Source organism: Myotis nattereri, assembly GCF_964212035.1.
Source record: "Myotis nattereri genome assembly, chromosome: 4".
NCBI classification, from domain to species: domain Eukaryota; kingdom Metazoa; phylum Chordata; class Mammalia; order Chiroptera; family Vespertilionidae; genus Myotis; species Myotis nattereri.
Genome location: NC_138079.1, coordinates 106335538 through 106359201, shown reverse-complemented (window position 1 = coordinate 106359201; position 23664 = coordinate 106335538). Strand labels below are relative to the sequence as shown.

The following is a 23664-nucleotide window of genomic DNA, read 5'->3' as shown; positions in this document are numbered from 1 at the left end:
GAGCCTCCCTCGTGAGCTCTGGCCCCAGGACTATATTTAGCTGCCCTGACTCTCCCTCCTATCATTTCTGGAAACCATTCTAAAAGTGAAGGCTGAGTGGTCAGGGAACAAGCAGCACATGTCAAGGCCACCTGTCCTGGCCCATCCCACTGTCCCCTCCGCTGCCCAATCTGAAGCCAGCGCTCAGAGCCAGCAGAACACAGGGCCTCTCCAGGTCTGCCCTTTCTCCCCCACCTCCACCCCCACGCCACAATCTGCAGCTTCCCCCTCCCCAAGGGCGGCCCCTGCCCAGCTTGTCACCCACTCACTATTTCCCAAGCTGATGACTCGCTCTCACACCGACAGTATTATCTCCCCCTGCAGGACAGGGCCTCGCCCCACCCTGGAAGGTTTTCTTCCTCCAGAGCTGAGGAAAGAGTCTTTTTTCTGTCTCGCCAGAGCTCAGCTCAAGCCCGGGAACAAAGCTGGCCTCCCTAAATGCTTGAAAATAAATATTCGACTGGCAGTTGAATAAATGAATGAACTGAATCCAGAGCCTGCGGCCCAGAAGCAGAGTCCGCCTGGGAGCCCCAGGCCCCTCTGTATGCTGATCCTTGAAATCTCCGCTTAAGTTTCATTGAGAATAAAAACCAAAGTCCCTGTGGCCTACAAGGCTCTACCCAATTAGACCCATTTGTCTCTCACCCATCACCCCCTTGCTCACTCCAGCCAGGCCTTCGTACTTGCCATCCCCTCTTTCTGGAAAACTCTTTCAAAGGAAGATCTTTTTTTTTCTTTTCTTTTTTTTTAAGAACAAAACAGGTATATTTCTATTGGACTACCTGATACAGAGGATAGTGTGGTATGGATGGATAGTATGAATGACAAATAATACAAATATATTTTATTTGAAATAAACAAATATGCTTACACAGCTCAATAGGTCACTTGGAAACAAACTCTTGTTGACTGTATTACTGAGCAAAAACAAAGCTGAAACACAAACACCCTTCTTTTTTTTTTTAATATATTTTATTGATTTTTTTACAGAGAGGAAGGGAGAGGGAGAGAGAGTTAGAAACATTGATGAGAGAGAAACATCAATCAGCTGCCTCCTGCACACTCCCAATGGGGATGTGCCCGCAACCAAGGTACATGCCCCTGACCGGAATCGAACCTGGGACCCTTCAGTCCGCAGGCCGACGCTCTATCCACTGAGCCAAACTGGTTAGGGCAACACCCTTCTTTTTTGACACGTATATGCAGATAGGTAGGAAGACACTACTTGGTTTTTAAAAAACTGACCTTCCCTTCAGGCCTGGTCATAGAAGTGTAAACAATGTAAATGAATCCACCGTTTCAGTTGTCATATCATATCTATGTCACCTGTGTATTCTGAGATCACACATATACCTGCCAATAAACCTGGAAGGGTTGCTATACCACAGTTACATTTAAGTTCTTGGCAGGCAGGACTGAGGAAAAGTCATGTAGAACAAGTTTTACATCCTATTTAGAACAAATCACTAGTATTCCCTTAAATAACAGGCTACAATAGAAAGATACTGCCGGGAAGTTATCCTTTTCACTTGGTTCATTTTTAGGTTTTGTTTGTGATTTACAGAGCTGTTCGATTTGTTTGCCAATAGTACAATCCTGCCACATGTATTAAAGCACAGATACCTATTATTTCTTCATCTTTCAACTCTGATACTCTATTACATCCCTCGTATGTCAGCAGTTCTGGGATATTATAAAAATAATAATGGGGCCGAAACCAGTTTGGCTCAGTGGATAGAGCGTCGGCCTGCGGACTGAAGGGGCCCGGGTTCGGTTCCGGTCAGGGGCATGTACCTGGGTTGCGGGCATATCCCCAGTGGGAGATGTGCAGGAGGCGGCTGATCGATGTTTCTCTCTCATCGATGTTTCTAACTCTCTATCTCTCTCCCTTCCTCTCTGTAAAAAATCAATAAAATATATTTTTAAAAAAATAATAATAATAATAATGGGTAAAACTCTGCTAACAATGCAGATGTCTACAACTACAATGGTACTAGACTGGAAGGAGACAATAAAGAAGGGAAAAAGCAAACACATTCATGTGCAGGGAATGTGGTTCAAGTCTTTGGATTTAAAAACAATTTCCCCAGAGAAGCTGGCTCTAATAGAATTTCCAGAAAACTTCCTGTGCCCAACAAAAGGACCTGAAAAGCCCAATCCAAACTTTTGAAAACCACAGTTATGCAAAGAGATGATCAAGGCAGTTGAGGGAGAGGATGGATGTGTCTTCCATTCGGCTACAGTGGTAGCACAGCCTCTTTAGCTGTTGTTGATGATCAGTATAAACCATGGAAGTACCAGGTGTGCTTTGAAGGACAGGGGTAGAAAAGCAGTGAACATATTACCTGTCTATGCCAGAAACAGGGCTTTATGGCTAGGAAAATTTTCTAAACAGTAAAATGACTCCAGGATAGATCTTTCTCTCCATCATTAAATGTGGCAGAATTAAAAAAAAAAAAAAATTTACAGGTACATATAGTGAAAACAGAAAATTACAAGTCAGAGAACATAAAAGTATCAAGACAATGCTATAGGTTCAACAGTATTCCATGAGGCTAGAAAACCTGTTAACTTTGAAAGCCCTAGCAAAATATCTCTCTTGTTTATAAATCACTTATTTATCATACTAGAGACCTGGTGCACAAAAATTTGTGCACTCAGGGGGGTCCCTCAGCCTGGCCTGTGCCCTCTCGCAGTCTGGGACCTCTCGGGGGATGTCCACCTGCTGGCTTGGGCCCGTTCCCCAGGAGATTGGGCCTAAGCTGGCAGTCAGACATCCCTCTGGCAGCCTGGGAGCCCTCAGGGGATGTCCACTTGCCAGCAGGGAGCAGGCCTAAGCTGCAGTCGGACATCCTTAGCACTGTTGAGGAGGCAGGAGAGGCTCCCGCCACCACCGCTATCCTGGCAGCCGTCAGCCTGGCTTGTGACTGAACAGAGCTCCCCCTGTGGGAGCACACTGACCACCAGGGGGCAGCTCCTGCATTGAGCATCTGCCCCCTGGTGGTCAGTGTGTGTCATAGTGACCAGTCATTCCCAGTCGTTCTGCTGTCAGGGTCAATTTGCATATTACCCTTTTATTATATAGGACTAGAGGCCCGGTGCATAAAAATTTGTGCACTCGGGGGTTAGGGGGGGTCTCTCAGCCCGGCCTGTGCCCTCTCGCAGTCTGGGATCCCTCAGGGGATGACCACCTGCTGGCTTAGGCCCACTCCCCGGGGGATTGGGCCTAAGATGGCACTAAGCTCAGAGGCCCGGCTGGCTGAAAGCAGCTATCTGGAGCTTGATTAGCTTCTATAATTGCAACATTGTTTCTTAGACTGCAGCTCAGAGGCCGGCAGCAGCAGGCGGGGAACCTTGGCTTCCTCCTTCACTGGAACAAGCAAGCCTCCTGTTCACTTCAGCTGCCTGGCTGCCGGCCACCATCTTGGTTGGCAGTTAATTTGCATATTGCCCTGATTCGCCAATGGGAAGCGTTTGGGGGTATGGTCAATTTGCATGTTTCTCTATTATTAGATAGGATGACCATACATTGAAACATTTCTTTCCATGTACTGAGGAATCTTACATTCAGCCTTTAAGCATTCTGCATTTCTTTGCCAATCTTGTAGCTGAGTATCTTGTTCCAGTCAATTTTGGTGCGGGTAACTGGAAGCTGCCAGCGCAAGGCCTTGAATGTGGTGTCCGACATTGATCATTTTCACTAACTGCTGTCTGATACTCATTTTCTGCATGTTCTATGATTTTAATAAACTCCTTGGCAATTTGTGCTTCATTCGAAACAGTTACTGAATCCTGTACGTCTTTATGACTAACCAACTGAACATTGCCATCTTCATAATAGTGTACCTGAATCTTAAGTACTCCAACCACCTGGGCTGTAGGCAGTGTGAGGGTGAACTTCCATTCTGATCTCCAACGACCATTCCAGAAATTTTAGGCTGAAACTGGTGGTTTTCAATACACGCAAGAATGGTCTGTTGCCCACCTATAGTTTTAGCATAAACAGTACAGAAGCCACTGGAATAATGGCCTTTCACATAGGCCCTTAAAGCGCTGTCACAGGATTCTCTCCAAGACTTCAGACCTCCATCTACTTCCTCTGGCAGGGGGGTCACTTGCTTCTTTCCGTAAGTGATCAAACTTAAAGGGAATTTTGTTTCTGGGATCGATCTAAAAATCTGCTGTTACCCAAGTCACCGTGTTCTGTAATTCAGACTTGATTTTCCTATCCTTCTATCTTCACAGGCGTGAACTGATCCATGTTATACTGGGCAAATGCACGTGCTGCCCCTTCCCTGAGGGATAGTAGTAGCCGAACATCACTGAATACTTCATTAAATTCCCCTGGGGGTGCCCTGGCTGGTTTGGCTCACTGGATGGAGCGTCGGCCTGGGGACTGAAGGGTCCCGGGTTCGATTCCGGTCGGGGGCATGTGCCTTGGTTGCGGACACATCCCCAGTGGGAGGCGTGCAGGAGGCAGCTGAATTGATGTTTCTCTCTCATCGATGTTTCTGACTCTCTATCCCTCTCCCTTCCTCTCTGTAAAAAATCAATAAATTATAAAAAATAAATAAATTCCCCTGGGGGTGCATGAGTGATGAATTAGCAGCTATGCATACCTTCTCCTCATCCGACACCTGATCCTCGAAGTTGGCCACCTTGGTCTCTCAAAGGAAGATCTTTAGCCAATGTCACCTTTTCAGTGCAGCTTTTCCTAACTCCCAGATTTTAAATCTCACGTCTCCCTTCCCTGCTTTCCTTGTCTTCATAACATTTATCACCACCTGACACGCAAAATATTTAACTTCGTTTTTCGCCCGTCTCCTCCTACCAGCATACATGTGTTCACTGCTTGTTGCCAACTTAAAAGTAAGTGTGTGGCGCCCAGCAGGTGCTCAGTACATACTCAACAAAGAAATCAACACAGGAGCTTCTGGCCTCCCCGGCAGCCCTCTCAGCCTTTACCCGATTTGCTCTTTTCCCCGACCGCTCTCTGTCTCTGAGTTTCTGTTTCTGTTTCAGTCACTTAACTTCCTCTTTGGACTCTCTCTTTGCCTCTCTCTCGGGATTTTAATATTCATGTTTATGTGTTTTATGCCAAATTTGCACACAAGGTGTTCTGGATCAGAGACAGACTTCTCATTAATTACTCACAGTAAGTGGCAAATGTTTGGCCCCCTGCACCCTGGGACGATGCGATGAGAGCCAGGTCCATTAACCTGTGAGAGTAGCCAGATACCCCATAGGTGAGCAACAAAAATTATTTTTCCTGCTCTAGCTGGTTTGGCTCAGTGGATAGAGCGTTGGCCTGCAGACTGAAGGGTCCCAGGTTCAATTCCAGTCAAGGGAGCATGCCCGGGTTGTAGGCTCGATCCCCAGTGGGGGGCATGCAGGAGGTAGCCGATCAATGATTCTCTCTCATCATTGATGTTTCTTTCTCTCCCTTCCTCTCTCTGAAATCAATAAAAATATATTAAAATTAATTAAAAACATAACTATTTTTTCTGTTTTTAAAGGGGAAGGAGGCTCCCTGGCTGGTGTGGCTCAGCTGGTTAGGCATCAGCCCCTGCACCAAAAGGTTGCTGGTTTGATTCCTGGTCCGGGCACATGCCCAGGTTGTGGGCTTGAATTCCCATGTGGGTGTGAAGGAGGCAGCCAATTGATATTTATCTCTCTCTAAAAGTCCATTAAAATTTTTTTTTAAACAACATATTTTTATTGATTTCAAAGAGGAAGGGATATATAGAAAGAAAGGCAGAAACATCAATGATGAGAGAGACACCTCAATTGGTTGTCTCCTGCAGGCACTGCAACCAGGGCCAGGGATCAAGCCTGCAACTGAGGCACGTGCCCTTGACCGGAACCGAACCTGGGACCCTTCAGCCTGCAGGCCAACGCTCTATCCGCTGAGCCAAACCAGCTAGGGCAAAAAAATATATTTTTTTAGCGGGGGGGGCGGGAGGCAACTGTCCCCCTCCTCGCTTAAATGTCTAAATAAGTCTCCTCCGGAGTCTGGATAGCTCCTTGCACATCTTGGCTTTTATGACAGTCTCCAGCTCTGGACTTATCTCCAAGCCCTGGGGCTCATTTCTTCTGGAATGCTTAAAGATCCTGCGTGGTGCATGCTGGCCTGATGAGGAAGCTACTCCAGGCTTCCTGGCACCTTGGGGCTTAGCCTAGGAACTTTGTTCAAACTGTAATCACTTGGGCCCCTCAGAAAGAGATAAGAGTTTTACTATTTTTTTGAATCGGAGCAATTACCTGTACAAATGACTCCAGACTGAATCTCCTGATATGTGAGCAGTCTCAGGAGCTAGGGCTTTCTCCCAGGACCCAGAGAAGTCTGATTTCCCCACTGTATCTCTGTCTCTGATTGTCTCTCTGCCACTTTTGATGGCTCGGACTTGGCCTGGGGTTGGCAAACAGGAGGGGGGTAAAGGGAAGAGCGTACCTGGAGCTGGACTCTGAAACCACAGACACTTCACTTTGGCTCAGAAAGTCAGCATCCCGAAGGTAGACCTCACCTGGAGTTCTCATCCCTGCCAGGCTGGGGCTGAGCGTGGGAACCCAGGACAGGGAGGAGACAGTCGACTCATTCCCTTTCTGTAGGTGAGCCTGGTCTGACCTCTGACCATGGGAAGGGACGTGGATGGTCTACAGCAGATCTGAGGACGAGAAGGGGCCAGGGGTCATGTCTAGGGGAGGAGAGGAGGACCCGTGTCGCTGGCCCTGAGACAGGGCTGGGGCCCAGAGCTCCGAGGCGGCAGGTGTTAGCTTGTCCTAAGGGAGGGCATCCCAAGAGCTGGAGTGGCAAGTGCAGCGGGAGAGGAGAGCCCCTTGTATTGGAAACATGCAAAGGAAGCCAGAACTCCCCAAGCAGGACCGCTGCGGAATCAGGTCCTGAATGCTGACACCACGAGCTCAGGAAAATCGCCTCCCTCTCTGGGCTTCAGCATCGTCAGCTACAATGTAAGGATAAGGAGGATTAGAACACCAGCCCTGTAGCCTTGTCATGAGGATTAAACTAGACAATATAAGTAAACACCAGGGCGGGGCGCTGGCACCAAAGGGCTTAGGAAGGGCTAGGTTAAAACTTGACTCTGCTCTTTCCTTGTTGTGTGACCTTGGGCAAGTTATTTAACATGATTTACTCACCTGTAAAATGAGGGTTATTTAAGGATCAGAGCATTGGATTGTTATGAAGATTCAACAAGCTAATTCATGGAAAGCACTTAGAACAATGCCAGGCCCATAGAAAATATTCACTAAATGTTGGCAATTGATATCATTACAATTATTACTAATTATTCCAATGACTCTTCCCTGCATCATCCCCAAATTGGGAAACTGAGGCTCAGAAACTTCAGTAATGACAAGGGCACCTACTATGTGCCAGGCCTGTTCCAAGCACTTCACAATTCTTCATCCATTTATAACCTCCTAAGTCCAGTTGTAACCTTACAATAACCTCTCATTATTCCTATCTGACAGGGAGGCTATGAGGCACAAAGAGATTAAGTGACTTGCCCAATTCCTGGAAGTCCATGGGCCCTCTGGACCCAGGAGGCCCAATCTGGCTCCAGCAATCAAAGGGTTACTTTGTTGGGTTCCAGGAACCAATTTACCACCAACTGCTCTGGCTCTAATCCAGGGCGCAAGGGTGGGCCAAGAGGTAAGACTAGGAGGTTCTTTTCTGCCAGGGGTCAAAGCTCAGAGCTCTGAGACTTCCCCCAGAAAAGGGGGTCAAGGCAGAAGGGATTACCATGGATTCCCAGAGAGCTCCCAAGCCCCCTATTCCCCACCCTCCCAGGGCAAACCACCCTGGCAGTCTCCAGGAATGAGCAGGCTCTACCTCTACCTCTACCTGCCTGGGGGACCCTGGGCAACTTACAGTCCTTTTCAATGAGCTGAGCCTATTCATGACACAGCATGCAGAGCCCAGAGAGGGGCTGTGACCTCCCTACGTCACACAGCTAAGAGGCAGAGGGCCTGGAATCAAATGTGAGTGGGTCTGACACCCCTTCTCTCCTGCTTGTCCCACTGTTCCGCAGTCTTCGAAGAGGAGGAAGTTTCTGTTAGCATTACTGTTACTGCAATGCCTGCCCTCCTGAGGGTGTTTGTGGACAGTCTGGAGGAGGCATAAATTCCCTTATACATAACTCTCCAAGCAATTTGTCAATTTTTGAGGACAATTTTTGAGGGCAATTTGACAATTTTTGGAACTTTAAAATGGTGGCTGGCATCTAGGCCTAGGAGTCAGATGGACATGGGTTCAACCTGTTTTCTCAGGTGTTACCAGTGTAGGCTTCCAGGGTAATTTCTGAAAACCTCCGTTTCCTCCTCTGGAAGGTGGGCTAAATACACATGCCTCAGAGGGCTATTGGGAGAATTCAATGAGATTAGGAATGTTACTTGCTTAGCACAGTGCCCGGGACATAGTACATTAAAGAAATGATGCCGAAACCGGTTTGGCTCAGTGGATAGAGCGTCGGCCTACGGACTGAAAGGTCCCAGGTTCGATTCCGGTCAAGGGCATGTACCTGGGTTGCGGGCACATCCCCAGTAGGGGGTGTGCAGGAGGCAGCTGATCGATGTTTCTCTCTCATCGATGTTTCTAACTCTCTATCTCTCTCCCTTCCTCTATGTAAAAAATCAATAAAAAATATAAAAAAAAGAAAAAAAGAAATGAAAGCTGTTGTTACTATTATTTGTCTTTCACCAGCACTTATCATGGGGTTGGGCATCTAGTAGATCCTTAAGACCTGTTTTTAGAATAATATAGATTCTTCCCAAACCTGGGGCCTCCTGAGTTCAGCGTCTATGATGTTCTCCGAGAGCACAGGCACCCAAGCAGCACCACTTGCTCCCGCTGAGTTCCAGCCGGAAACCACTGCAGGAGTGAGGCTTCCAGTTCTAGGAGAGGAACGGCTGAGTGTCCCGGGCCCCTTGTCCCTTTGCCTCCTTGCGACATCACACCACAGTGCTGGCACTTGCTCTGAGGCGATGTCAGGTGAAAAGCACAGCCAGGTCCTCCTACGTGTATGAGCAGGAAGGCGACTGGGGTTGGATGCCAGGGACAAGCTGGGCCCCAAAAGAAGGCTCCTGGGTGGTGATACGCAGGGATAAGGGAAGAGACACAGTGTCCCTTATCTAATCTTAAGGGTCGGGACTCATGAAACTCACATTCTGATGAATTGAGATGAATGCCAAATAAATAAACAAACAAATGGATGTGCAATATGTCAGGATCACATCACTAGAAGGAATGGTGATTGTTACAGCGCCGTTGAAAGGGATAAATGGAGCCCCAGTACCCGACTAGGAACAAGAGCCAGAATTCCAACTGGGGGCCGCACGGCTTCAAGGCCACAGTCCTTCAGCTCCTGGGAGCTGTGAGGCACCCCTTCCAGTTCCTGGTACCTTCCCTTGAGGGTACCAGAGACCCATTCGCCCATTGTTGATTCCACGAAGCTTTATTGAGCACTTACTACAAGCCAGGAACTGTTCTGGATGCTGTAGCTGTAACAGTGATGTGGACAGGCATGATGTGAGGCTAGGAAGACTGGTACTAACTAAACACACACATCGAGTTAGTGCAATGTAGCCACGATTGCTGTGAGAGCTACAGGTAGGGAGCAGGTGTTATGAACTACTCTGGGAGGCATTCTAAACCTGGTCTCCCTGAGAAGGTGACATTTAACTTGAGACCTAAAGTCTCAAGAGCTTATCAGGCAATGAGTGAGGGAACAGATTCCCAGGTGGAGGGAGCAGCATGTGCGAAGACTGAAAAGCAGCAGAGGCGCCTGGCACATCGGAGGAACTGAGAGACCAGTGTGGGTGGAACTGAGCTGGAGGGAGAACAGGATGTGGTGCAAGGCAAGGCTGTGAGACCCACAGGGCCAGACCAACCGCGCCTTCCCAGCCGTGTGAAGAGCAAGCGAAGGGTTCTGGGCACAGCTTGGCCTCCAATCCCCAAGCTTTCGCCTGCTCACCTGGGGCAAACCACCCCGAGTGACTCCCACCCATGGCTTTCCCTCCAGTCCAGAATTTTCTCAACTATTACAAGTGTCTCTTGTCATCGCATCCCCAGAACCTCGGCTCCTGGGACCAAATCCTGGCTCTCCCAGGAAGTTTTGACAAGGTTTCAGGAGCCCCGGTCATGCTGGAATATTTACTAAGTGGATAAGCGGGTGTTATCTCCATTTTACAGGTAAGGAAACGGAGGCTGAGAGATAAAGTACACACAGCTATTCTCCCTTTAAAAAAAAAAAAAAGAGGTATATGTTTCTCTTTTTTTAAATATATTTTATTGATTTTTTACAGAGAGGAAGGGAGAGGGATAGAGAGTTAGAAACATCGATGAGAAACATGGATCAGCTGCCTCCTGCACACTCCCTACTGGGGATGTGCCCGCAGCCAAGGTACATGCCCTTGACCAGAATCGAACCTGGGACCCTTCAGTCCGAAGGCTGACGCTCCATCCACTGAGCCAAACCAGTTAGGGCTCCTCCCTTTTTTTAATACCTCATTTCTCCCCAGTATGTGGAATTGGGAGCTACGAGGTTCTGGCTGTTAGGATTCAGATTCTAACATCCTCTGGCATGTGAGAGAGGATGCTAAGGTTCAGGGGAAGGGGGAGATGTCGGGGCTTCTGAATTCCAAGATTCTTAGCCTTGGCACTCCAGTAGACTGGGTTCCTGGTCCGTGCCAGCTAGTGCAAGCCTGGAGTAGCGGGCACCACCCATGAGCGCCTCCCTCGCCCGTCTGGTCTCCCGTGTCCTACCTGGCGGACCAGCTGGAGGACCGGTTCCTGGCGCCCCCTCTCCATGGCCAAGGGACTGGCACCGGAGGCCTTGGGAGCAGGGGGGCGGGAGAAGGAACACAGGGATAGTCTGGGGTGACCTAACTCCCACCCCAGGGCAACGGGCTGGGGCAGAGGCGGTGTCGGGAGAAGGCGGGAAGCTGCAGGTCCCGCCCCAGAGGAGACTTCCTAGTGGGCGGATACCCCGGTGAGTCGCAGCTGCGGCGGCGGGGGACCCCGGCGCCATGGCGGGCAGGCGGGACGCCATCCTGGATGCGCTGGAGGAGCTGACCGCTGATGAGCTCAAGAAGTTCAAGATGAAGCTGCTCTCCGTGCCCCTGCGCGACGGCTACGGGCGCATCCCGCGGGGGGCCCTGCTGCCCATGGACGCCGTGGACCTGACCGACAAGCTCGTCAGCTGCTACCTGGAGGCCTACGCCGCCGAGCTCACGGCCCAGGTGCTGCGCGACATGGGCATGCAGGACACCGCGGAGCGGCTGCAGGCCCCGGCCCGGGCCCCCGGTGAGGAGCCCTCCGCCCTCGGAGCCCCTCGCCTAACCCAACCCCCAGCCGAGCATTTGCCCCTGGGGCTCTTTCGCTTCCTGTTTCTCCTGCCCCCGAATAAAGCTCTTCCTGCTGGGGAGGGAGGCTTCCCGCGCTCGGTCCAGACCCCGCGAGCCTGGAGACACCATGGGAAGGGAGAGGAAGGACCCCTTATGCGGTCTCTTTCCTTACAGGCTCTGGACCCGTGCCAGCAGGGATCCAGGCCTCTCCTCCCCAGGTGCCAGCCATACCAGGTGAGGCCTTCACACCCAAACTCACCTTCCTGGGCACCTCACCAGCCTCACCAACCACAGCCCTGCACAGCCTATCTGCCACCAGAACACTCGCATTGGGAGAGAGCAAGGTTGGGCGAGCCCTCCCACCAGCCCACCTGCTCACACACCTTGGGCGGAGCCTCGCTGGGGAGATGTTACACTCATCGCACTGTCTCTGGAGCCCCACCCCGTTAGGGCGCATTTAGAGCCAATCTGAAGCGAGCAGGGTTCCGCAGGAACAGGCCCCAGGCCCCACCCAGGGTGCCTGCTCATCTGCTTTCCCCCTCTTTCCCGCAGCCCCGCACTTTGTGGACCGGCACCGGGAGGCCCTCATTCAGCGGGTCACAGACGTGAACGGCGTGCTGGATGCTCTGTACGGGAGCGTCCTGCGGGAGGAGCAGTACCAGGCAGTGCGGGCAGAGGCCACCAATCCAGACAAGATGCGGAAGCTCTTCAGCTATGCTCCAGCCTGGAACCTGGCCTGCAAAGATCGGCTCCTTCGGGCCTTGAGGGACACCCAACCCTACTTGGTGGACGACCTGGAAAGGAGCTGAGGCAGCAGCTGGAACTACCAGGGGTTGGACGTGCAGAATGAGTGATTTTTTAAATAAAAAGTCCGCTTGTACTTGTGTGGGTTTTCCTGCTTCCAACCTGGCCGGCCGCACATGCAGAGCTCAGCTACACAGCTCAATGCTGCGGAGGCTCAGGGGCAGCTCGCTGCCTTTCAGGGGTGGGGCAGCAGGCTCCCCAAACTGTCACCCTTCCTGCCTGTCACTATGGCGAATATTCCTCATTCGCCAGTTAGTGCTCCTCCAGGGCTAGGCCAGAGGGTCCGCCCTTGAGACCCTAGCTAGCCCTGTAGTGTACGTTAGAGAGGCGTGTACAAAGGGTCTGGGCGGTGGGAGCCAGGTGTGCCAGAAGGCATTGAACTTAGGGCACTCTGCTAGCGGGCAGAGCTTCTCTTTTGCCTTTTCCAAGGGAAAGAGTAATTGTACAATTAGAGCAATTTCCAGGGGGAGACAGTAGCATCTAAACATGGAAGACCACAGCTACCAAATAAAATTCTAGGGTTCCTTCTGGCACTGACAGCAGCAGGCTAAATTACTCCCTTTGCTCCCTGCCACCCCCTGGAGGGAGGCGTTATAGGTTACACTATGCCCAGAAAACATGCCAATCACAAAAGCAAAACTTTATGAATTCTGGTAGATATTCTTCTTGTGATGGAATTAAAGGCAATATGAGTACATACAGTTGACCCTTGAACATGGGGATTAGGGGTGCTGGCTTCCTATGAAGTCTTGAATCCACATATAAAACTCACAAAATAAGCAAAATAGATTCATAGTCTGACAGCTGTCAAAGGGAGGGGAACTGCAGGGCTGAGTGAAAAAGTGAAGAGATTAAGCCCCCCAAAAAACAAATACAAAAAAGCACATCAGCCCTGGCCAGTTTGGCTCCAGATTGAGGGTCAGCCCTCGGACCAAAGGGCCTCGGGTTCAAATCCGGTCAAGCGCAGGTATCTTGGTTGCAGGTTCGCTCCCTGCCCCTGGTTGGGGCACGTACAGGAGGCAACCAGTAGATGTGTCTCTCACATCGATGCTTCTCTCTCTGTCTCTCCCCCTCCTCCCTCCCTCCCTTTCACGCTCTCTTTTAAAAAAAAAATCAGTGGAAAAAACATCCTGGGATGAGGATTAAAAAAAAACAGAACAAAAACATCTGACACAGAAAACAGTATGGTGATAACCACAGGGGAAATGGGTGAGGGGGTAGAAGAGGGTCCAGGGGGATGAATGGTGGTGGAGTTTTGACTTGGGCTGGTAAACACACAATATACAGATGATACATCACCAAACTACACTGAAACCTATATAATTTTATTACCCAACTAGTGACCCAGTGCACAGATTCATGCACATGGAAATTAATTAGGTGGCCAGCGGGGCGGAACTGGGCGAGACTGGCTGGACACACCCTGGAGCCAACCTCCCACAGTCCCTCCCCGGCGTCTGCGGAGTGAGTGGGGGTCCCTCCAGCAGGTGGGGGTCCCTTGGCCTGGCCTGCAGGGATCAGGCCAAAACCGGCTCTCTGACATCCCCCAAGGGGTCCTGGAGTGCGAGAGGGCACTCTGAAAAATTGCTGTCATAGTACAGGGTGTACAGGGTGTGGAATGCAAACACAAGTGTGCAGTAAACCAGAGTCTGGGCCGACAATGCCCCAGCAACAAACCCACAGCTGAAGGTGTAATCATGTGGCCCCTTGAGGAATCAGATTCCCTCCTCTCTCGTTTTAGGGTGCATCACCTGAAAACCACTGCTGCCAAGTCAGTGCAGCTCGGCAGCTCCTGCATTGAGTGTCTGCCCCCTGGTGGTCAGTGTGCATCATAGCGACAGGTCAGATGGGCAGAGGGACAATTAGCATATTAGCCTTTCATATAGATAAATGTCACCCAATAAATGCAATAAAAAGGTAAAAAACCAAAAAAGTCAGCCTTCCACATACAGATATGGAGTATCTTCCAAACTGTGGAGTCCACCCTTGTACAACTTGCATTTTAACTGTGCAGGTCATCTGAAAATACTCCACTTACTAACTGGACCTGCACAGTTCAAACTCATGTTGTTCAAGGGCCAACTGTCTTTCTCCAGAAAAAGCACTTAACGAGCCTTTCCAGAGCCTGTTAGGAAACCAGGATCCTAGGAAGACAACCTGCATACACTTTGCACCAAAATTCTTTCTAGTTGTAGAGCAGTGAAGTGCTGGGGTAACCAGTGTGCAAAACAGGAGGCCCTAAGGAGGAGCCTTGGGAGTTAATCAAACAGGGATCCAGGTATGAGGGTATAAGGTAATTGGTTCTGTGCCACTCAAAATGATATGCTAACCCACAATGAACAAAGCTACGAGAAGATTTCATTTCAATACCCTCACCTAGATGACGCAAATGCAGTGTTTATTCCCCACACACACTCCTTCTGGGGTGTATGTAGGATCTCACTCTGAGTCTGTGCAACATTTCCCTATTCTGACCTGGGTCACCAGAGCAACAGGAGAAAACAGGCGGTTAGCTATAGGAGTCTACCAAGACGGGAAAATGTGGTCCCTGTCAAGTGCGATAGCTAATGCTACTTGGGACTCCAGGAGAAAATGTAAGCTTCCCAAAAGGTGGGAATCAGCCCCCACACCTCAGAACCCCATGCCCTAGTCCTTTCTTTGGCCAGTTACCCATAAAATGCTGATCCATCCTCAACCCTCTTCTACCAAGTCTTCTCGAGCCTTATTCAATCCGAGATATGTTCAATCACATGTTCTGCAAGGACCTTACCGTTTCCAAAAGTGAATCTCTCTTCCTTTTACCAACCCTGTATTAGGTGTACCAGTTAATAATAGTGGATTTTGTAATCAAAGAAAACACGATAATTTAAAGAGAAACATCAAAAGTGCTTTATTCAAAGTAATGTCCATTGCTAGCTACACATTTCCCCATCTTTCAGGTAATTTGTGAATACCGTCCCAATAGAACTTTTCTTGTTTTGAGGCAAACCATTCGGAGACCCAATTTTCCACTTCTTCGTACGTTTTGAAGTGCTGCTCAGAAAGTACGTGTGCCATCAATCGGAACAAGCGGTAATCTGAAGGAGCAAGGTCTGGTGAATACAGTGGGTGGGTTAATACTTCCCAGGCAAGATCTTTTAATGTGTCTTTAATTGGTTTTGAAGTGTGTGATGGTGCCTCATCATGAAGCAAAATTACTTTGCCGTGTCTTCTGGCCCATTCTGGGCGTTTCATGATCAAAGTGTGGTTTAAATTGATTATTTGTTGTCAGTAGGGATCAATATTAATGGTTTCACCTGGTTTTAGAAGCTCATAATACACCACACCTTCCTGATCCCACCAAACACAGAGCATTGTCTTCTTTCCGAAGTGATTTGGCCTTGCAGCCCATGTTGATGGTTGACCTGGATCAACCCATGACTTTGTGCGTTTGGGATTCTCAACATAAATCCACTTTCATCGCCAGTCACAAGTCGATGCAAAAAACTTACTTTCGTGTCGTTGAAGCAACATTTTACTGACGACTTTTCAGTTTTCCATTTGTCTTTTGTTCAGTTGATGTGGCACCCATTTTCCTCCCTTTAAAAATCTTTCCCATTGCTTGTAAATGATCGGAAATTGTTTGCTGAGCAGTGTTTAATCTTTCTGCAAGTTGTTTTTGAGTTTGACACGCATCTTCACCCAATAATGCTTGTAACTGTTGGTCTTCAAACTTTTTCGGTTGACCTGGATGTTCTTTGTCTTTCACATCGAAATCATCACTTTTAAAGCGTTTAAACCAGCGCTCACAAGTATCTTGAGATGGAGCCTGTTCACCATAAGCTTCCCGAAGTATTCAGCAGCACTTTTCTTCAAAATCATGAATTAAAACTTCCCAAAAATGTTTTTTGGGCACCAAATTTGACACTTTTTTTTTTTTTATATTTTATTGATTTTTTACAGAGAGGAAGGGAGAGAGATAGAGAGTTAGAAACATCGATGAGAGAGAAACATCGACCAGCTGCCTCCTGCATATCCCCCACTGGGGATATGCCCGCAACCCAGGTACATGCCCCCGACCGGAATCGAACCCGGGACCCTTCAGTCCGCAGGCCGACGCTCCATCCACTGAGCCAAACCGGTCTCGGCAAATTTGACACTTTTAAGTGTAAAAATATCTATGATGTTAACATCTTCAGCAAATTTGACATATGAAGTTTTGAAGCTTGTCGTCATAACAAAATAGCATACATATCAAATCGCATATATATCAACATATGTGGAACTCCAGCTATTGAAAAAAATCCGCATCATTAACCAGTACACCTAGTATCTTGACATGTGGCAACAGCAGCAGCCTAACAGAAATCTTACCATGTTCCATAAAGCCTAGGTATTAGTCAGTCTTGCAATTGCCTTGCTTTTCAACTTCACTGGCCCCCTCTGGTTTATGCCTAATGTCTTACCTGCTTTCAAGGACCTGGGTGATCAAAACTGACCATGGAAATGGACTTTCAAGTCTAATATTAGGATACCTTAACTCTCATTCCAGCCCAGCCTGTAAGAGCCTACTCAACCTCTCCTATCTTCCTCTCTACCTACCCCATGGTCCCAGCATCCCTATTTGTTCACACCCTGTGCCCTAGCACATGATGGTCCCTTACTTCTGAACACCTTAATTTACCTGTCCTAGTGTTCACATTGAATGCCTTCCTCTGGGCCCCAGGACACTTCCTACAGAGTCTCTGTGTAATGCAAACCATATTGTCATGGTATATTTTCACCCAGGACTATAATGAGACTGAGCCCCATAAAAAGACATCTTTCTACCCTAACCAGGTGGCTCAGTTGGTTGGAATTTGGTTGGAGTGTCATCCCATACACCAAAAAGGTTGTGGGTTCAATTCCCGGTCAGGGCACATACCTAAGTTGCGGGTTGGATCCCTGGTTGGGGCGTAGAGAGTACCGGTGGCAGCTGATGAATGTTTCTCGTATCAATGGTTCTCTCCCTCCCCCCACCCCTTCCATGCTCTTTTTTAAAAAAATAAACATATCGTGTGAAGACTTAAAAAAGAAAATCTTCCCAACCTCTGTGCAAGTGTCTTGCATATAAAAAGCAATCGATGAATGACAGCTACTATGTACCCCTTGTGTCTAACAGTATATATTTTTAAATATATATTTTTTAACAGAGAGGAAGGGAGACGGATAGAGTCAGAAACATCGATGAAAGAGAAACATCAATCAGTTGCCTCCTGCACACTCCCTACTGGGTATGGGCCCGCAACCAAGGTACATGCCCTTGACCAGAATCGAACCTGGGACCCTTGAGTCCGCAGGCCAACTCTCTATCCACTGAGCCAAACCAGTTAGGGCAGTATATTTTTTTTAAAACTTCAGTCGAAACCGGTTTGGCTCAGTGGATAGAGCGTTGGCCTGCGGACTGAAAGGTCCCAGGTTCGATTCCGGTCAAGGGCATGTACTTGGGTTGCAGGCATATCCCCAGTAGGAGATGTGCAGGAGGCAGCTGATCGATGTTTCTCTCTCATCGATGTTTCTATCTCTCTCCCTCTCTCTGTAAAAAATCAATAAAATATATTTAAAAAAAAAAAAAAAAACTTCACAGAAACCTTATGATTCCCATGAGATGTGGCCATAGCTAACACTTCCTTGTATAACTGATAGTCTTAAAAAGAGAAGCTACATGCCCTGGCCAGTTTGGCTCAGTGGATAGAGCACCGGCCTGCGGACTGAAGGGTCCCAAGTTCGATTCTGGTCAAGGGCATGTACCTTGGTTGCGGGTATACCCCCAGTGGGAGGTGTGAGGAGACGGCTGATCGATGTTTCTGGCTCTCTATCCCTCTCCCTTCCTCTTTAAAAAATCAATACAATATATTAAAAAAAGAGAGAGAAGCTACAAAAACCAGTGCAGGCCTGAGGCAAAAGAGAAACTAAGTTTAAAAATTTTCTTGGGAGCTTCCCTTTTCCTTTTCTTTGAGGGGGTTGGGGGAGGGATGGACACAGCAGAACTGAGTTCTACCAGTCTTTAAACACAGCATTGAACCACGTCCAGCATGGCCAGGGGTAAACCTGAGGAGGGGCGGTGAAGGATTAAAGAAAACAGACAAGACAATACAGTTGGGACCAGGTGGATCACTGGGCCTGGATGAGGAAACAGTGACACAGCCTGTAAGCCAAAGCTTTATTTTTTATTCAGATCACACAAAGCAAAACAAGGGCAAGATGTTTACAATGTTCTTGCGAATTTCAAATCTTTTCTGTTGTTGCCATTCTCTGAACTCTATCAGGGCCTTGCTTTGGCAGCACTCGCTGCATGCGCCCCCCCACCCCCACCCCCACCCCCACCGCAGCCCACATCCCTTAACTACGTAGGACTGCAGGGTTGGACTATAAGGTCAAGCTTACAACCATAGCCTTTTGGCTATAATTGTGCTGGGAGGGCTTTGCCCTCTAAGCTGGGACTTGTATGTGGCTTTGCCACAAGTCAGTCCGAGGCTTGAACCTGTCCCATGCTGTAGCCGCTCTCCACACAGTACCACATAGTGGTGAAGGACACAAAATCCACAGCCAAAGGATACAGATTCAAATCCCTGCTCCACCTCTCACAGCTGAGACTCAAGGCCAGTTTGTGCCTCAACATCCTCACCTATAAAGCAGGGAAATTAGGGCTTTGTTCATTTACACCAACTGACCTAAAGCAAGTACACATTAATTTTAGCAATTATCTCTGAGTTGTACGTCCCTAGCTCCCCAATGGTTTAGAATATGATCTGAAATAATCTTATTTTTTTGCTCACATCTTTAAGCATCACATGACTGGGGGAAAAGAAGAACAGAAGCCAGTGTGGCTGACCTATGCTGATTAGGAAAAAATCCACATGCAGGTCCCACCCTTCTGAGTGGCCTTTTCCATAATTCCTAGGTAGAGTTGTTTATGTTGAAAGTGTTGTACAGCCGAAACCTGTGTGGCTCAGTGGATAGAGCGTCAGCCTGTGGACTGAAAGGTGCCAGGTTCAATTCTGGTCAAGGGCATGTATGTGGGTTGCGGGCACATCCCCAGTGCAGGAGGCGGCTGATCGATGTTTATCTCCCATCGATGTTTCTATCTCTCCCCCTTCCCCTCTGTAAAAAATCAGTAAAATATATATAAAAAAAAAGTGTTGTACAGCCTGGCCTGGGTGTCTCAGTGGTTGAACTTCAACCTATGAACCAGGTCAGGGTTCAATTCCTGGCCAGGGCACATGTCCGGGTTGCAGGCTCGATCCCCAGTGTGGAGCGTGCAGGAGGCAGCCGATCAATGATTCTTTCTTCATTGATGTTTCCCTCTCCCCCTCTCTTTCTCTCTGAAATCAATAAAAATATATATTTTTAAAAGTTTTGTACAATCGCCGAAACCGGTTTGGCTCAGTGGATAGAGCATCGGCCTGCGGACTGAAAGGTCCCAGGTTCGATTCCGGTCAAGGGCATGTACCTGGGTTGCGGGCACATCCCCAGTAGGAGATGTGCGGGAGGCAGCTGATCGATGTTTCTCTCTCATCGATGTTTCCAACTCTCTATCTCTCTCCCTTCCTCTCTGTAAAAAATCAATAAAAAATATATTTAAAAAAAAAAAAAAGTTTTGTACAATCAAGCTCCCCGTCACAGGAAAGGTGGAGGGAATTAGCAGAAAAGGAGTCTCTGCAGAACTTGAGTACGCAGCATTAGTATGCTACTGAATCAGCAGCAGCAGCAGCAGCACCAGAGTTTGCACCTGACCTGGACCTACATACTGAATTAGAACCCACATGCCAACAAAATTGTCCAATGGTTCGTGTGCATATTCAACTTAGACACACAGCTACATAGAGGATTCAGCCCTGCCATCTCAGACTGAGTCAGGTTTGCAGAGGCCTTCCCACACAGGGATTTGCCTTTTTACTCAAGACAGTACACAGGACGGGCCAGCTTTCCCTCAAAATCTAAGGGGGTGGGGGCAGATAGAAAAGCCTAGATCTAACATAGTTCCCACCCTAAAGCGTCTACAAAGCCCCAAGGACACTACACTAAACAGCTACAGGGAATCCAGGCAATTGAGCAACACAGCCAGCCTGAAGTGTGTGTGGTGTTAGGTGGAAGAGCTCGACTCCTGCTCACTTCAAGGATTTATTTTCCCACACGCATCCCACTCACCCCACTCACCCCCCCACCTTGGAATTCCCCATGTAAAGCCACCTAAATTTGGTCCCCCATTATAGCACAAGCAATTCCCCAATCTTCAAGCCAACAGTCCAAGTTCCTTCCTTGTCTGCAGTTCCCACACTGGTGGCTCTCAATTGTTCTTCATTAAAGTAGCCCTTTCTCTAGCACCAGGGCTAAAGCCACATTACAATCCAAGGAGCTGAGAGCACTACCCATCAGCAGAGCAAATTCCTGCTCAGGAGGAACACACTTTTCCGGCCTGTTCCTGGCCTCAATGAGAATTTTATTTTTTATTTTGGAGAGGAAAATAGAAACATCAATAATTGGTTGGCTGCCTCTTGCACTCCCCACACTGGGGACTGAACCTGCAAACCCGAGCACGCAACACTGGGCATGTGCCCTGACCGGGAATTGAACCATGACCTCCTGGTTCATAGGTCAACGCTCAACCACTAAGCATGCCAACCGGGCAAACAATAGGAATTTTAGATCCAATGGTCTCCAAAAGCCCCTCTAAAACCTTAGTATTGACAGTCCGACAATTTCTACAAGCTTTACCTAAAGCCACATCTGCTGGCAGGACCCACCTGACAGTTCCTCAGTCCTTATATGCCAACACCAAGAACAATAATTTTTGTGGAAACTAAAACTATTTCCAAAAAAAAAAAGTTAAAAATTAAAGGTTTTGTACATACTGAAGGCCCAAAAGTAGTAAAGAGTCTGATTTCTGTAAAGACTGGGGAGGAATGGTTGCAGATGAATCCCCATCGAATTTAGCCTCTCGTTCCCATGCACAGTAGTATAGGAAGTGAGATCACAGCCCATGGTAGATCATTAAGAGACAGACCAAGTGGGAACAAACATACCTGGATGAAGAAGTGGAGTCTCATAGGGGCTGGACCCTAGACCTTAACTCCTTGTTAGTCTACCCATCAATGACTTAACCTCGGCCCTATACTGAAGTCAATAAAACCTGGCCAGTCCCAGCCAGCATGGCTCACTAGTTGAGCATCACCCTAGGCTCAATCGCCAGTGGCGGGCATGCAAAAGGCAGCCTATCAATGATTTAATTATTTTCTCTCATCATTGATGTTTCTCTCCCTCCTTCTCTGAAATCAGTATTTAAAAAAACACAAAAACTGGCCAGGCCCAGCATGTGATAGGATAAAAAGCTAAAAAGACTGAACTGAATCAAAGGAGACCAGCAGACCTATAGTGTACCTCTCCCCACCCACAACCTACCCTCCTTTCTTACTTAGCCTGTTCCAATCCCAATCCTAATTCAAAAAAGCCAGGAAACGCAATAAAGAATTAAAATAATAAAAAGAAAAGCCAGGCACCTAGTGCTTTAAGATTTTTTTCAATAATAATGAGCTTGCCCTAACCAGTTTGGCTCGTGGATAGAGCGTCGGCCTGCGGACTGAAGGGTACCAGGTTCAATTCTGGTAAGGGCATGTACCTTGGTTACAGGCACCTCCCCAGTGGGAGGTGTGCAGGAGGCAGCTGATCTGTTTCTCTCTCATCGATGTTTCTAACTCTCTCTCCCTCTCCCTTCCTTTCTGTGGAAAATCAATAAAATATAAATATATGTAATTTCAAATGAGCTGGCAGCAGAACCAGCTCCTCAGAACCAACATCCTCTGCTATTTTTGTCGATATTCATTCTCCTAGAAAGGTCCCCACAATGGATCTACCCACTAGTCAGATTACCTTTTACCTAAGGGCTAGCCAATACCACTGAAGCCCATTAAAGGACATTAAGAACGTAATATCAACAATCCCAGTCAGTACTCAGGTTTTCACAAGGATCTTCAACCTTTACCCCTAGGAGCAGGGACCAAGAAAACCACAACCCCAGAACCCTACTAGGTGAGGCAGAAACTTCTGAGATCCAGATCAGGCCATTCAAACCAATCATTTGAGAGATCAAACAGCCTGGCCACACCAAGGAGAGAACTGCTATAATCTTGGCTCTAAATTTCTCACATGTACCAAGGCCAATTCAGATCATTGCCTGGAAGTTCAGCCACTCAGCCTACTCTTGGTTTTTGAGCACCCCGCCCAGTAGGGAGGGTAAAGCCAGAGCTTGTCTGGTCAGGGGAGACCTCAGGATGAACCAATCAGCTCTTTAGAAAACACCTACAGCATACAGCATACTCGACAATCGCACCAGAGGAAAGCACTTTCCCACCAGGGCTCCCAGGCACTTTTTGCTGCTGGCTCTAATTTCCAGTTCTATGTAACTGAAATGCATGCTCAACAACTGATTGGCAGGTACAGCCAAGTTTTCTCAACTCAATTTGAGAATTGGGGGGGGGGGGGGGGCAGGGGGGGGACAGAGAGGAAGGTCAGGAAAGCATTCAAGTTTGAGGGGCATTGTTCTAAGATTTCAAATTCATTGGCTCCACCCTTTCCCCATCTCCACCACCACCATCACCTCATACAAGCCTAAAATCTTATAATAGCAATGACCTCAGCCTTCTGGGTACAAGGATTGTGAGATCCAGGTAGACCACTGCCTCCCTTTATCCAAGCCCCATCTTTAGGAAAACTAGGGGTGCACCTTGAAATACAAGGTAATGCCTCTAAACTTCCTTTCCCAGTTAACCTGTCCCCTTCTTACCATCTCCTTTCATTCTCAAACTGAGAATAAAACAGGGCAGAGAAAACTTATTGTGCTTAGCAGTTATCTTGCAGAAAGCCTGCAGCCTTGAGCTCAGCATAGCCTAGATAACCACTGGACATCTGGTGCTGGGAGGAACCAAGGATGGACCAGACCCTTACATCAGCAGAACTGTTTGCAGCCAGCATCTATCTATATATACCTATATACTAATATATAAAAGCCTAAGTGACCAAAGGACTGGTCACTATGATGCAAACTGACCACCAGGGGGCAGATACTCAACGCAGGAGCTGCCCCCTGGTCAGTGTGTTCCCACAGCCAACCTCCCAAGGTCTCCCTCACCCTGACGCAATGGCCCTGACTGCCTGATCACTGGCCAGGCTGAAGGACCCCACCTGTGCACGAATTTGTGCACTGGGCCTCTAGAGTAATAAAACCCTGCCTCCCCCTTCAGTCACTGCTGATTCCTTTTTTGGACTCGGCCCACCTGCACCCAGGTGCCTGAAATAAAAGTTCCTTTGATACATTATGACCGACCTCATGTCGTCATAAATGTGCATGACCCCGGCCCACTCTGAACCTTTCACAAACCTCTCCCCTCAAATTTACAGTTCGCTCACATTAAAAAAAAAAAAAAAAAAAGGTCTAAGCAA

General features: G+C 48.2%; 1 protein-coding gene and 1 pseudogene across 2 annotated transcripts; one reads left to right on the top strand and one right to left on the bottom strand.

The window, feature by feature from the left end:
- Window positions 1–3613: 3613 nt before the first annotated feature.
- Window positions 3614–9494, bottom strand: LOC308518594 (F-actin-capping protein subunit alpha-1-like; annotated as a pseudogene). The gene is made up of 4 exons: window positions 9354–9494; window positions 6491–6693; window positions 4269–4394; window positions 3614–4056 (listed from the first exon to the last, which is right to left on the bottom strand). The product of its transcript is annotated as an F-actin-capping protein subunit alpha-1-like (transcript).
- A 1463-nt stretch (window positions 9495–10957) lies between these two features.
- Window positions 10958–12282, top strand: PYCARD (PYD and CARD domain containing). Its single transcript, XM_081088601.1, has 3 exons — window positions 10958–11362; window positions 11578–11637; window positions 11956–12282. Exons 1-3 carry the CDS (start codon window positions 11086–11088, stop codon window positions 12210–12212), a joined length of 594 nt encoding a protein of 197 aa, XP_080944727.1. The 5' UTR covers window positions 10958–11085; the 3' UTR covers window positions 12213–12282.
- The last annotated feature ends 11382 nt before the right edge of the window (window positions 12283–23664 follow it).